At 65.4% G+C, this 15,253-nt stretch overlaps 1 protein-coding gene across 4 annotated transcripts in view; it reads left to right on the top strand.

The window, feature by feature from the left end:
• The first annotated feature begins 385 nt into the window (after positions 1 to 385).
• The window catches only part of SYT7 (synaptotagmin 7), a 34,049-nt gene continuing 19,181 nt past the window's right edge, over positions 386 to 15,253 (top strand). For all 4 annotated transcript variants that reach the window (XM_074842129.1, XM_074842128.1, XM_074842127.1 and 1 more), the window contains exons 1-2: positions 386 to 500; positions 13,921 to 14,024. In XM_074842129.1, coding sequence (XP_074698230.1) covers positions 425 to 500; positions 13,921 to 14,024 — 180 coding nt within the window. In that variant the 5' untranslated portion in view covers positions 386 to 424. The remainder of the gene's footprint in view (positions 501 to 13,920; positions 14,025 to 15,253) is intronic.

Here is a 15,253-nt window from a genome sequence, read left to right as displayed (position 1 = left end):
GTGTGTGTGTGTGTGTGTGTGTGTGTGTCCCCTTCTCCTCCGGTGTCCCTGCCTGTAGCCCTGCCGATGACCATACCCCCACACACACACACCCCCACCCGTGTCCCCCCCCTCTCCGTGAGCAGCACCGACCCCCCCCCGCCCGGTGGCTGCAGTTTCCTCTCCCGCCAGCAGCGAGCAGCAAGTGGATGCGCGATCGGGACACACACACACACACACACACACACACACACACACGCACACACACACACACACACACGCAGGCAGGCAGGCAGCGGGCGGGCAGCACGGGGCTGCCTGCCCCCGCCGCCGCATGCGGGCCCCCACCGCCCCGCCGCCGCCCCCCGCGGCCGCCCCCCCCCCCCCTCCCGCCGCCGCCGCCGCCGCCGCCGCCGCCTCCTCCCGCCGCCGCCGCCGCCGTCTGATGAGCCGCGGCCCCGCCGAGCCGGTGCAGCCGCCGCCCGCCACCATGTACCTGCACCCGGAGGCTGCCAGCGCAGGTGAGCCCGCGGCGAGCCCCGGGGAGGGGGGGGGGGGCACACGGACACCCCCCCTCCATCCACATCCCCCCCCCACACACACACCCCGGGGGGACTCGCCGCCGCCCGCTGCCCCCAGCCCGGCGGGACCGGTCCGTGCCGCCCCCCCCAACTGCTGCCCGGTTGCCCCCCCCGCTCCCCTTCGCCTCCCCGGTTGCGGCTCTGCCGGAGCGGCCGGTCGGGAGTTAACGGTAGTTTGGGCAGAAAGTCACCGCCGCCGCTTTTAAATGAGTCACCGCCCTGCAGAGCTGCTGTCCAGGCACCCCCACACACACACACACCCCGCCCGGGGACACCCCAGCACCCCGCTCCTGGGGGGAGCCCCCGGATCCGGGCAAAGCCTCAGTCTCCAGGCGAGCCCCCAGCTCTTGGGGTGAGCCCTCAGCACCCCGGGGTGAGCCCCCAGCCCCCAGGTGAGCCCCCAGCCCTTGGGGTGAGCCCCCAGCCCTCAAGGTGAGCCCCCAGCCCTTGGGGTGAGCCCTCAGCACCCCAGGGTGAGCCCTCCGGGGTGAATCCCCAGTCCTTGGGGTGAGCTCCCAGCCCCCTGTGTGAGCCCCCAAGTCCCTCGGGGTGAACCCCCATCCCCCTGGAGTGAGCCCCCAATCCTTGGGGTGAGCCCCCAGCACCGTGGGGTGAGCCTCCAGCCCCCCCCCCACCCCGAGTGAGCTCCCAGTCCCCCCGGGGTGACCCCCCAACCTCCCTGGGTGCCAGCACCCGGACAAACATCCAGCAGGCAGCACATCACTCCGCTCCCCATCACTTCCCCCCCCTCCATCCTTCTGGGGGTCCCCCAACCCTGATCCCCAGCACCGTCCCGCTACATCTCTGCCTGACCAGGGTGGGCGACTGGGGAAGGGGCTTTTGCCAGCGCCGTTTTGCTGAGCTCATGCTCCGAAAGGCATCGCTCGGCCCCGTACCGAGAAATCTGGGACGATGCCGGCGAGGTTTTGGGTGTGCGGCCGCCCGGTGAGGGCTGCCTGAGCTCCCGGCAGCCGGGCTGGAGGCGAAGGGATGCTACCGGTGCACCGCGGCTCACCGGGGCCTGGTAGCCATCACCCACGGTGGCCCCGGGGCCCTGGGGAGCAGACGCCGGCGGACAGAAGGACAACGTGTCCTGCGATGGCGTGGGGACGTGCCGGCGGGGAGCGGGGGAGCACCGAGGCGGGGAGAGCGGGTGCTGCCGGTGCGTGTCGCTGGGGCGAGCTGCAGGCGCTTGGCAGAGCCAGGCCTGCGGGAACCGGCAGGTTGGGGCAACGCTGGGGGACCGCGACACATTGTCACCCGCAGCAGGTGACACCCTCAGCCGTGCCCGGGAGTTGGTGGCTCCGGACAAGCCACCTTTGAGGTGAAGTTTCCACCTGCCCGCAGGTTGAACGTTCCCGCCTGCTGCAGGCCGGGAGCAGCTCGGTGTTGTCACCCCGTCCCTGTGACCCCCTCCCGCCACCCCCTGGGGATGTCCCCTCCGAGTGCTACCGGCTGCCTTGGCCCAAGGTCACCTGGGGGGGTCGGTGGCAGAGCGGGGACATGAGTCTGTCTGGTAGCAGCGTGGCAGGGCTGCCGTTCCCTCCCGGTGCCCGAGGTTTGCACCCATGTTATTTCCCCTCCAAACTTCGCCATCAACCCCCAGTTTGCCCCCTGGCATCACCACTGGCGCTCGGTGGGCCACTGGCAGCGCTCAGTGGGCCACTGCCGGTTGGCTGTGCTGCTGCCGGCGCCGCTTGGCAGGCTGCAAGGTTAAAAGGCAGAGCTGATGGGGTTGGGGGGGAGGCAGACACCCCCTCTTCCCCCTCCTCAAACCCCGTGGTCCCTGGCTGCCGGGTCTCCCATCACGTGGAAATTTTCCCACGTCACTGACCGCGGCTGTGGGGTGGTGCCTGGGGCCGGGGGGTGCTGTGGTGGGGCCGGGGGTACGTACACCTGTGCCAGCAGCTCTCTTGGCTGGTGCCGGGACACCATCTGCTTAAATTCCCTGTTTCCCCCCTGCTTAAATTCACTGCGCCCCTGCTTTTCCTCCTGTGCCACTGCTCGCCCGTGGTGCCGTGCGGGTGCTGGGTCTGTCCCCCCCCCACCGATGGTGGTTGGGAGGGTGCTGTCAGCTCACCCCCCCCGCTGGGTTTGGCAAGAGCTGGGCGTTTGCCATGCCACATCCCTGGGTGAAGCAGCACCCGTGCCCCCACAGATCCCTGCCTGAGGGTGGCACTGGCCTCATCCCCTGTGTCACCGTGTGGGGGACAGTGGCTGCGGCCCCCAGCACTGGCTGCGTTTCATGGCGGGGGGGGGGGGGGAGAAAATGGGGAAATTTGGGAAACTTTGCTGCCATCTGCGCCGTGCTTTGGTGCTCAGGGGGCTTGGGGGGGGCAAAGTGGAGCTCGGGGGTGATGCTGGGGGTGGGAGATGCCCGAGGGAGCTTGGCCTCGGCTGGCAGGAGGTGTTTGAGGTTGGGACCCAGCCAAGGCGTTTCCCAAAGCTGGGTGGCTTTGCTGGGGCGGGGGCACGGGGGGCTGTGTGGTTGATGGGGCCATCGCCTGTGCTAGCCGTGTCGGCAGAGCCGTGGCTGAGCATGAAGCAGAGATTGGGTCTGAAGACAAAGGTGCCCCCAGTGCCACAGGGCCAGTGGCCCCCACGCCAGCTCCGGGACCACGGGGCAGCTCCCTCCTCCCCGCTGCCGTGCGAGACCCCCCCCTTCATCTCCATCCCCTTTCCAGGGAGGTGGTTGCACCCCAACTTCTTCATTTTTTCAGCGCATCAAACAGGTATTGGGGGGCTCCAGACCCCCTGCCCCACGTCCCCATCCTCCCAGGCTCCTGGCCCGAGCACGCCGTGCCGCGGCGGCCCCGGTGAAGGTGGTGAATCAATAACCAGGCAGCTGCCTGTTTTCCCCCAGCGCTGTCTGAGGGCAGGCGATGGAGAGGTCTGCGAGCACCGGTGGCTGTGGGAGCAGATTCCCCGGGGCTGGGATAAAACCCGAAAGTGGGGTTTAAAATAAGCTGAAATACCCTGAGGAGCGAGGCGGGGGGCCGGGGGGTGCGGGGAGCGGCTGGGAGGATGGAGGGGAAACGCGCCAGCCGGGGAAAGCAGACAAAGAGCGGCGAGCTGGCAGCGTACGGGCTGGCCGGCCTCGCTGGGAGCCAGGCACCTGCTGCAGCCACGCGTCCCACACGGCACAGGCACCGCCGGCTCCAGCACACCCCCCCTCCCGGGTAACCCCATCCCACTCGGGGTTGGGGTTCACCTCCCTGCCCCTCTGCTGCGCCGCGGAGCGGGCTCAAGCCTGGGGGATGCACCTCAGAGCATCCCCCCGTGGCCTTACGCTGTCCCTTTGTGTCCCCCCCGCACTCACGTCCCCCCACGGCAGCTCCCCCGTGGCAGCGGGGGGTCCGTGAAGATGCTGACCCCCCCCTCTCTGCTCCCTCCCAGGGGTCCTGCTCGCTCTCCCTCTCCCCCCACCGCCTCCAGACCCATTCAGCCTCCCCGTGCCCGGAGGGGAGGGGGGGGACACCCACGTGCAGGCGTGTGACATGTGTGTCCCAGGGCCCTGCACACGGCTTGAGAAACAGCAAGAACAAGAGCCGGAGGGGAGGCGGGGGGGGGCCACAACCAGGCAGGGGGTCCAGCTGGGAGGTCTTCCTGATCCCCCCCACCACCACCACACCAAGGAGCAGGATTGGAGCTGGAGGCGGCTTTCCACCGCCTGATCTCGCGGCTTTTCAGCCTGGCGGCGAAGGGCGGGGGAGCGGGGAATGAAGACAGATGCAGATAATATCGCTGCCACCCCCCCGGCCCCTGGGGGCTCAGCTACAATATCTATTATAGATGGATTCAGCAGGGGAAGGGCTTTCGAAGAGCCGCCGGTGCGCGGGGACTGTGTGCAAAGGCAGAGCGGCGGCGAGAGCGTCGAGCAGGCGTCAAACGGGGGGGGCTGGGCTCCCCAGGTTGTGACTTGGGGGGGCTGCAAGGGGCGTATGTGGGGCTGGGGTGGGGCTCAGGGAATAGTGGGTCAAAGCAACGGTCCTGCATCCCTGTGGGTGCCAGGCTGGTAGCAGTAACGGGGTGCTGCATGCCCGGCTGCAAGCTCAGGGTGCTCTGTGAGCACCCCATCCCCTCTTGGGCCCCCCCCCCCACCTCCCCAGGGTGGCTCTGCTCGCCCTCTGCAGGAGGGAGAGGGTCACCTTGGGGGGAGTTAATGAGGTTTGAAAGGGAAGCGGCCGATCGCGCCGACGAAGATGGAGCCGGGGCCGTGGCAGAGGGATGGTGCAGCGCAGCAGCCCTTCATCCCTGCCCTCCCGAGCAGGGGACGCTATGGGGACAGCCCTGAGGCTGCACTTGGGGAGGGCTCCAGGCACCCCTGAAACGAAGCGTGAACAGCCCTTCCCCTCCGGCTAGGTCTGTGGGACACTGGTGGCTGCAGGGGGGGCAATGGGTGATGGTCCCCACTCCCCCAAGGTCTCGGCGTGTGTCACTGGAGGATGCAGCCCAGGGACCGGGGTCTGCGGGAGGATTTCCACCAGCCCCACATCCCCCAGGCACCTGCCCACACCTCTGTGTCCCCAATCCTCCATCTGGGGCCTTCCTCAGCCCTTTATTCCCCTCCTCTGCCTCCTCTCTCCTCTCATCTGAGCAGCGTTTCTCCATCTTCCCATGTGCTCTCCACCAGCCCTCCTCTTCCTCCCCCAGCCCCCTGATTTGGGGCCGATGCTGAGCGTCCCCTCAGCACCAACCTCTCTTGCGGGGCTCCTGTCCCCATGGTCTGGCCACCAAACTCAGCATTGATGTGGGCCCCGGGCAGCGGTGGCTGGGGAGGACACTGCCCAGGGAGGGGGATCGGGGAGCTGGGGAAGCAAGCGGGGACTCGTGGGGCTGGGCACGGCCACACGGAGCCTGCTCGCTCCTGTCCCCGGGGAGCTTCTGGCTTTCTGCCTCCCTCTCTCCCGCTGTCACCCGAAGTGCCCGGGAATGATGGAGGGCCCTGGGGCGAGAGGCTAAGTGGTGGCGGCGACGGCAGCGCGAGAGCTGGCAGTGCTGCTCGCTGGGAGAGCCCAGCCTGCTCCGCTGCCCTGCGACAGGTTCCTGCACCCCGGTGAGGTGGGGCTGGGGCTGCCTCTGGAGTGGGGGGCAATGCTGGGGGGCTGCTGGGGCTACAACCAAGACCACGGGGCTCGTGTTTTGAAGCAGAGAGGATGTGGAGCAGGGGTTGAGTAGAAGCTGGGGGGACGAGGGGCATCACGAGGCCGTCAGGAGCAAGGTTTGAAATGGGGGGGGGCAGTGGTGGATGCAAACCCCGTGGGACTCAAGTCCTCGGGGGGAAGGGGTCTAGGCGCTCCTTGGGAGGAGAGATGCAGTGGGGACCACTAGGAAGAGAAACCACATGCTTCTCCGGAAATCCTCAGCCAAAAATAGCCCAGCATCGGGGGAAGAAGCGCCTTCACTTGCCAAATTCTCCCTCCACCGCCAGTTCCTGCTTGCGGCTGCCCCGGAGGGGGTACGGGTGGCAGCCGGTGCAGGGGGGGGGGCTCGTGGGGGGGGACCGTGGGGTTTGCTGTGCCACGGGGCCGGTGACGGCTGCGTGCGCGTGTCGCTCGGGGCCTTGTGGCTTCGCTGAGCAGCACGTGAACGTGTCGTGCATGCAGCCTGCGCGCCGGCCGCATACCGGAGCAGGGCAGAGGCACGGCTGCGGCGTGCCGGCAGCTGCTGGCGTGCTGGGAAAGTGCAGGCAGGGGGGGATGGCAGCGGGCAGCGCTGCCTGGCTGGGGGTTTGGCGAGGTGCTGGGTGTCCTGAGCATCCTCTCGCCATGACCAAGCTGATTCAGGCGTGCCAGGAGCTCTGGCTCGCTTCTCTATGGGGAGTTGTGGGCTCAGCCCATCCCAGTGGCTACGGCCTGTGGCAGGAGGGTGAACCGGCCGCTGCGGTGCCCATGGGCCTTGGGGAGGGCTGCGGGGCTGATGCACAACCCTGGTGCCGTAGCCAAACCGGGAGTGGGGGGCTTGCTCCATGAAGGCACCACGTGAGGGACCTGACAGCTTTAACGGCAAAACGCCCATCCCGTTGTCCTCTGTCGCACCAGTTTCTCGCTCTGCCCCTCACCAGGGCATCAGAGCCCGAGGGACACGTCGATGTGTGGCAGCAGGTTGGGACAGGGGATGTCTGGTGGCACCCAGGCACTGGGAAAGAGCTGTGCGGTGTTTTGGGGGGGTGTCCTCCTCCCCCCGAGCCCGTGTGGCAGGGATGGTGCCCACGGGCACTGCCAGCCTCGGGCCAGGTGTCTTGGCATCGCGGCAGCCCTGGGTATGTGGGTGCTGGGGGAGAGGTGCCTGTGCAGGGTGCTGCTCAGTGGGTGCCTGTCCCTGGCCCACGGGGTCCCCAGCGGAGGCAAAGCTCCACACTGGGGTGGGGGGGCTGTCTGTGCTAATCCAGAGGCAAAGCCCCCCAGGGCAGGCAGCTCAGTGTGGGGGAGGCAGAGACGGACAGATTGACAGCTCCGGGGGACGACAGACAGATGGCTGGATGGAGAAGCAGATGTGTACGAGGGCTGGATGGATGGAGAGATTGATGGATGTGTTGGAGAGGGGGACGCACGGATAGACAGACAGATGCACAGATGGAGAACAGACGCCTGTTCCCTTCCCTCTCACCCCGGGCACGCCTGGGGTGCTGAGCTGCGGCGCTGCGCTGGTCCTCTCTCCCCCGAGGCTCATCTGACAGCGGGACGCTGGCCAGGACCCCGGCCTGTGGGGGTCCCACTGTCCCCACAGCATCCACAGACCCCATTGGCTGGATGGCACGGCCAGACCCAGCCATCACAAGCCCTTCAGCTTGCCAGCTCTGTGGCCACCCGGCTCTGCCTCGCGGCACGCCAAGCCTGGCTCAGAACAGCCCCAAAATGCCCGTCGGATTGTTTCCAGGGATGGTGGTGAAGCCTCGTCCCTCCTCGGAGGTTTTGCATCCTGGCAGCTCTGCCGTGCCCAGCCCCGCTCCCTCTGCCTGCGCTGGGGCTGTGGGTTTCTCCTGCCTGCTCTGCCCGTCGGGCAGCTCCCCTGCCCTGCTCCCACCCGCATTGCACCCGGGATCCTGCACAGGAGCGAAAGCTGCAAATTCACAGCTTTTCAGCTGCAACCTAAAAATAAGAGGTTTGGGAAATATCTAGCAAATGAGTGGGAGGATGAAAAGAGGAGGAATTAATGGCCTGGCGCCAGGCAAACAGCATCTGGGAAGCCCCGGCGTGGCAATGTGGCCACTTCGCTCCCTGCCCAGCAGCCCTCCGCCACGGCACAGCCCTCCCGCCATGCCAGAGGATGCTGCGATGCCATGCAGGGCAGGATCAGGCCCCCTCCCCGACTCCACAGCACTGCCCCATCCCCTCCCCATCCCCATCTTCCCCATTCGGGCTCAGCGTCACATCCCACCCCAGCGCGGTGACTGGCGGCGACGGCTGGCGGCAAAATGTGGTGGTGGGGGATGCGCCGCTTGCTTGGCACCTTCTCCCGTTCCCCCCCCCCCCCCCCCCCCCCCATTTTCCCCGGGCGCACACGCGTTTCCGCTGACGGTTTGGCGAGGCGGTGAGCGGCGCAGGCTGGCACGCCGGGCGCTCGCTTGCTCGCTCGGCGGCGGCGGCAGGCGGCTTGGCACACGGAGAAGTTTCTCTGAGTGGAGCTGTGGCATGCTGGCTGCGGAGAGAGGCTTTGATTGCCGCTTCCAGAGAGCGCAGCAGGCGGCTGAGACTTGGGGAGGGGGGAGTTCCATGGAGCTTTGATTTCTCCCCCGGGGTGCTCCTCATCGATGGGTCTCACTGCTGGGCCAGGGCGGGTGGGAGGATGCTCAGGGAGATGGGGCTGGAATACCGAGCAGCCATGAGGTAGACATCATGCCCACCCCTCCCTGGTTGGCCCCAAATTGGGCATTTTGGGTTCCGCGCCCAAAAATACGGCCCTGGGGCACCTGCACAGAGGTCGCCCCAGCCCTGGTGCCAGCAGATGCTGCCAGCTTGTGCCCACTGCTCACCTGATGCCCTTGGCCACTTGCCACTCCGTGGAGATTTCCAGTCTTTCTGTTCTGCGCAGGAGCCTCGGGAGAGCAGCCAGGAGTCGGAACCCTCACCTGGGTGCCCCTCGTGGGTGCTTTGCCCTCCCAGCGCTGCCGTGTGCCCAGGTGCTTCTCCAGCGCTGTGGGCTTTGGTGCGGGGCCGTGATGGGGAGCTGGGGGCCGTGGGGGAGCTGGGGGTTGACTCTGAGGTCTAGGACGGGCACAGGGAGCCAGGGTGTCCCTGCTGCGGGGAAGGCGGGCAGGGGGAAGAGGGGTGTAGGTGCCCTTGAGCGTGAGGGTCTCACTGTGCCGGCTGTGACCGATGGCTGTCCTGGAGAGCTGGCTGCCCACAGGACCACTGAGGTGCACGAAGCCACCAAGATATGCAAAGTCACTGAGGTGTGCAAAGCCACCATGATGTGCAGGGCCACTGAGATGTTTAAAGCCACCAAGATCTTCAAAGCCACCAACACACACAGGGCCACCAAGATGCCCAAAGCCACCAAGGTGCATGAAGCCACCAAGATTTGCAAAGCCACCAAGGTGCACAGGGCCACCAAGGTTCCCAAAGCCACTGAGATGCCCAAAGCCACTGAAATGTGCAGTACCACCATGATGCATAGAGCCACCAAGATGTGCAGGGCCACCGAGAAGCCAAAGCCACCAAGATGCCCAAAGCCACCAGGATACTCAAAGCCACTAAGATGCACAGGGCCACCAAGATGCCCAAAGCCACCAAGGTGCATGAAGCCACCAAGATGTGCAGGGCCACCGAGGTGCACGAAGCCACCAAGATATGCAAAGCCACTGAGGTGCACAGGGCCACCAAGATGTTCAAAGCCACCAACATTGCACAGAGCTACCAAGATGCCCAAAGCCACCAAGATGCCCAAAGCCACCAAGGAGCGTGAAGCTACCAAGATGTGCAAAGCCACTGAGGTACACAGGGCCACCGAGATGCCCAAAGCCACTGAGATGTGCAGTGCCACCATGATGCACAGAGCCACCAAGATGCCCAAAGCCACCACAGTGCACAGGACCACCAAGATGTGCGGGGCCACCAGGATGCCCAAAAGTCACCAAGATGCCCAAAGCCACCAAGGAGCATGAAGCCACCAAGATGTGCAAAGCCACCAAGGTGCACAGGGCCACTGGGATGCCCAAAGCCATCGAGATGTTCAAAGCCACCAACATACCCAAGGCCACCAAAGTGCCCAAAGCCACAGGGAGAAGGACCGAAGCCAGGGAGGAGCAGAGAGCAGGTTGGAGCACCCAGCTCTGCCGTGGCACTGGCACCCACCACCCCACCGGCACAGAGCTGCCTCCCTGCGCGTCGCCGTGCTGGCGCTCAGCCGCGTGTTGAATCCGTTGGCATCAGCAGTTGTGGCCGCCAGCGCCTTGCCTCCGCCGGGCCGATCTTACAGGATCTCCAGCTTACATGCTGCTTAGAGAAGAATAATCCCTCTTGGATTTCTGCGCCTCTCGCCTGCGCTCGGGTCGGGTTTTGAAGTGTTTTCTCCGCAGCCACAAAGGCTGGAGCTTGCTCGTGCTCTGGAGGCAGCTAATCCCATGCCTGCAGGAACAGCAGCTTAGGGGAGATGGGCACACAGCGGCATGCTGTCACCTCTCCCAAGCACCACAGGGGGCTGTGGGGCACGGGGGGACCCCGAAGGGTTTGGGGATGGTGCCCTGCTTGGCCAAGGGTGTGGGTCCTCCATGTGAAGGTGCACTCTCACAGGAGGGTGTTTGGCACTGGGACCCTCTCCCTGTATGCAGGGACCCTCCCCCTGGCACAGGCACCCTCTCCCTGTATGCAGGGACCCTCCCCCTGGCACAGGCACCCTCCCCCCAGCACAGGGACCCCTTCCTCCCCAGGTGCAACCGACTGCTGCTCCCCGCAAATCCCATGCTGAAGAGCTGCTGCGCTAACGAGGCAGGTAATCCCCTCATCAATAACCAGCTGTAAAAGTGGAATTATATCCCATCAAGATGCATTGAATACTGATGAAAGAGCCGCAGGGCTGTGCCGGCCCCTTCCTCACCCTCCACAGTCATCCCCTCCTCTGCCAGCGGGTGCCAGGGGTGGGGGAGACCCAAGTCCTGGTGTCCCCCCAGTGCTTCAAGCCCTTGATGGCCTCCTAGAGTGGACATGGGGGTCTCCAGGTCATGGAACAACCCCTCGCTGTGCTCTTGGTGTGATTTTGCGGGGGGGGGGGGGGGGGGGGGCATGTGGCTGCAGGGACTCCAGAACAGGGGTGTGGACCCCCCCCGCCAGTGCGTGGGGCTAAGGTCCCCCTGCCACCGTCTTGCACGCTCCCGGCTGTATCTGAGCCAGCAAGAGCCAAGAGATTTATGGCGAGTGGTGGGGGAAGGAGGGGGCAGAGGTGACGGTAAACAAGCACCACATTTGTCACCCGCTCTTGGGGCTGCAGCCATGCAGGTCCCTGAGTCCCCTCCGGCCTCTCGGTGCCCCCGTGCCCAGGGCCACCCACCCCACGGCATCCCCATGCCAAGGACCCCAACTGGGATGCTGATGGTGTGGGTGACCCCACGCAGCGCCCGGCGGCAGGGACCCAGGGCTCTGCTCTGGCTTCTCTAATTAACCACTGCTAATTGCCTGGAAAACGAGTCATTTAAATCGTGCTGTGGTTGGCAGCAGCCCCGGGGGCCAGCGTCTCTCCCCCAGCCTTGGGGACACAGCCAGCATGGACTGAGGGATGCGTGTCCCCTCCGGGGAGGGCTGCACAGGGGCCAGCGTGGCTGAGCCTGGAGGTCGCCAGGGGCTAGTAGCCGTGCTGTCAGCGAGCCCCCCAACATTGTGGCGTGGAGCCCCCCCCCCCGCAGCAGACAGGTCTGTGCCGGTGTAAGCGTCGGGCTCACTGGGTGCTGCCAAGCTTGGCACTGGGAATTTGGTGCATGGGAACCGGCGTGCGCCAACGTCCCCCTCCGACCTCCTCAGTGGCAGCGGCCGGACACCGTGTGGGATTTCTCCTTCCTAAGCCGGGTCTGTGCCACACCAGCACCTCCGCAGGCAGCGCGCGCCCCCCCTTCACCTTCTCCCCTTTGATTTCCCTCTCGCTGGATTACACTGTGGATGAACTTGACCCCATAAGGACTGAAGCATCTCCTGAAGCTCCGGGCTAAGCTCCGGGCTGGAGGGGTCACTCTCACTGCAGTCCCTAACGTGCCTTTTGGCAGGACACTCTGCTTTCAGCACGTCACAGTGTCCCCACGCAAGCAGCAGGGCTGTGGGGAGCGCCGGGGGGTGGTGGTGTGTGTGAGCCAGCGTTTTAGGGGGGGCTCGCCCCCATTCCTAGCCACGCCAGCCTGCCTGGTTAGCCCGTGTGCCAAACTTGAACTGCTTGGGGCCCGCAGTCCCAAGGAGGGGGCTGCCCCAGCACTCCCCACCGGTGCGGCTGCGTTACATCCCCCCCAGCAGCTTATCTAGCCGGGTTTATAAATGTTTGAAATTAAGGGCTGGTCCCAAATTCCCTCCTAGGCAACAGTTGCTAAGTGAGTTTTATACACAGGCTCCTCGTGACCGAGGAGCGATGGTGGGGCCCCCCTCGCTGGGTTTGGGTGGAGGGAACACGTGTGCCGGCTGGCTGTGCCACTGCCGGGGGGCTGCTAATGGCCCAGAACCCGGGACCCCCCAGCCCTGTCCCCCAAAATCCCCCGGGCTGACTTCACCCCCCTCCTGTCCCTCTATCCCGCCCTGGCAGGGGCTCAGCGCCAGGCGTGTGGCTACTTAAGGGGCTTTTATAAAACTCCTCTTTATTGTCACCATCCCCTTTGCTTCTCTTTTTTTTTTTTTTTTCCACTGGGGGCCGTGGGGCTGCGGCCGCTTCGGCACCTGTCTGCATGCCCAGGCAGGAGCGGGGTGCCAGGGGGATGCCTGAGCCCCTGATCCGGCCGCCTGGACCGCTCTGACTCCCCCCAGCCTCTGAGCCACTGGCAAATTTCATTATAATAACAAGGTCTGCGGGCAAATTAATTATTAACGATTATTGTTTAATATTTATACTGCAGTACAGCCACAGGCGAACTGCTCTGGCCTCAATGCTTCCCACCGCCGGGCTGTGGCTCAAACGGTGGCCGGTCCCGATCCTGGGGTGCAGAGCTGGCTGTGGGGTGCCCTCAGGGATGCCACAATGGAGCGGGGGGAGCTGAGCTGGGCTGGGGGTCCCACTGGGCCCCCACCCCCCCCCCAAGCCACCTCGAGTCCTTATTAATCCTCCCACAGTGCCAGGGCCATCACGCTTGCTGGCAGTGTGGCCGTGAGCTCAGCGGCTGTGCCGGGGCTGACGGATACTGGGGACATCCTGTGCTAGGGTGGGGGCCATGGGGGGAGGCAGGCAGGTCCCTCGGGGTCTGGCAAGGGAGTTTTCCTGCCCACAGGGCTGGTTGGGTGCGGAACAGAAGCAGGGTGGGTGGGAGATGCCTGCCTGGCCCCGAAACTGTCCCAGTTCCCGTGGGGGGTGATGCTGCAGCAGCAGAGGGGTCCATCCCCACTTTTTGGGGTCCCCAAGGTTGTCCCCATGGCCAAGGTGGGAAGGAGCAGAGGAGCCCAGCGCCGACCCCCTCCTCCTGCCCCCACCAAGAGCCATTTGGTGTAAATCTGTGTGGGTTTGGCTGACCCAAAGAGGGAACCCCTCCAGTGGGGTGGATGCAGGACACGGATCCAGCAAGGAAACTGGGAATGGCTTGTCTGGAGGGGATGGGAAAGGGGAAGAGGAAGAGGTGGGGAAGAGGAAGGAAAAGGGGAAGAGGATAGAGAAGGTGAAAGGATGGGGAAGGGATGGGCAGGGGCAAGGACTGGCGATTCAAAAGGGGAAGGGGAAGAGGAAGGAAAAGGGGAAAAGAGTGGAGAAGGTGAAATAAGGGGGAAGGGATGGGGATGGGGAAGGGATGGGCATTAGGAAGGCAAAGAGGAAGAGGAAGGGGACAGGGAAGCAACAACCGTGGTGCTGAGCTGCTGTGGCGTGGCGATGCTGTGACCTTTGCCATCCATGCCAGCACTCCCAGGGTGCCGGCAGAGATTAAAGCCTTCGCTCTGCTCCAACCAGCCCTCCCGGGGAGCGTGGGGGGCCAGGGCACCGCCCCCGGGAGCCTGGAGCCAGCCAAAGGGGCTGGTGGTGAGAGGGGGGGGCCACCGTGCCAGGGTGTTTCATCTGTTGGGGTTGGAGCCTCTTAACTGGACCATGTCCCCCCCTTTTTGCCCTCCCTGTCCTTGCCCAGCTCTCCCCGGGTGCTGCGTGCAGGGTGCTGTGCCCACGCCGGGGTCACCCCTGGGTGGGGGGCTGACCTCTCTCCCCACCTCTCTGTCCCCTCACTGAGCGGTGGCTCTGCTCTTCTCCCCCGCAGGGGGTCCCTCCCGCGACGTCCTCCTCGTCTCAGCCATCATCACCGTCAGCCTTAGCGTCACCATCGTCCTCTGCGGGATCTGCCAGTGGTGCCAGCGCAAACTGGTAAGTGTCCCCGTGCTGGCTGGGTGCCCGGGGTGGGGAGGGGGCACAGGGGACCCCCTCCGCCCTTCTCGGGGTGCACTGGGTCGTGATGGCTGGGGTGGGGGTCCCGCTGCGGGGGATGGTACTCACTGCGGGGCGGTTGGGGTGCACGGCTGGGCAGTGAGGCTGCCAGCAGGCAGAGGCTGTTGCCGAGAGCGGTTTTGCGGCGGGTACCGGCTGCGGCTTTTATTTTTCTCTTTAGGAGATGTGATAATTAAATGTTTGGGCGAAACTGTGCGGCATCAAGGGAAGTTTCCAAATATATATATATGTATATATATATTTGCGACAAGCAGTAACGATCTGGCCCCTGTCCTGCTGGGCTGGCTCCTGCCTGGAAGAGCCCTGCGGGAAGGTGGCCAGCCCGTCACTGGCAGCACTGGCCACCGTGAGCCAGCCCTGCTGCCCGCTGTGCCCCCCAGGGCACCCAGCTATCCTCCCTGAGCCCCACTGCATCAGGAGGGCCTTTGACTTGGGACAGCACTCCCTCCTGCATCCTTCCTCCTCCTCCTCCCGGAGCAGCACCAGGATCTGGCCGCGTGCTCGGCCGCGTTTCCTTCGCCATCAGACTCAAATCTGGGTCAAGTGCTGCGATGGCGGCGGCTCCTCCCGGGCGGGAGATGCCCACCCTGGCGGTGCCAGGAGCTCCCCCCACGCTGTGGGAAGGGGAGAGGGGGTCTGGCAGGGATGAGGCAGCGTGGGGGGGTGATGGGAGCTGTGAGGAGGTGGCAAATGGTCTCCAAGCCCAGCTGGTGCCACTCAGGGAAGGGCAGGCTGGAGGTGGTGGAGGGTGAGGAAGCGGTGAGGAGAAGGGCCGGTTGTGCTGAAGGACGAAGCTGGCAGAGGAACAAATAAGTATAAATTGGCCGCGAAGTCGTTCAGGCTGCTGGGAACGGAAAGCTGTGTCCCGGCCGGCCCTCAACAGTGCACAGAGCTGGAACGGCTGCGTGGCAACCACGGCCAAACCCGCTGAGTGGCTGCCGGGCTGGCCCCGGTCTGCGCCCACGCGGTAGCCCCAGGTTGGCTAGTGCCAGGACAGCGTGGGCCAGCAGCCACTGCTGCCGTGACCCCACAAGCCCTGTGTTGTGGCTGGCTGGGGACAACGCTGAGCACAGGGCTCAGGGCTCACTCCCTCCGGGATGGCCCGTGGGCATCCGGGTTAGCCCATGGGCACCCAAGGAGGTCGGGCA

This window comes from Strix aluco, chromosome 16 (genome assembly GCF_031877795.1).
Source record: "Strix aluco isolate bStrAlu1 chromosome 16, bStrAlu1.hap1, whole genome shotgun sequence".
NCBI classification, from domain to species: Eukaryota; Metazoa; Chordata; class Aves; order Strigiformes; family Strigidae; genus Strix; species Strix aluco.
This window is presented reverse-complemented; position numbering and strand designations above follow the sequence as displayed.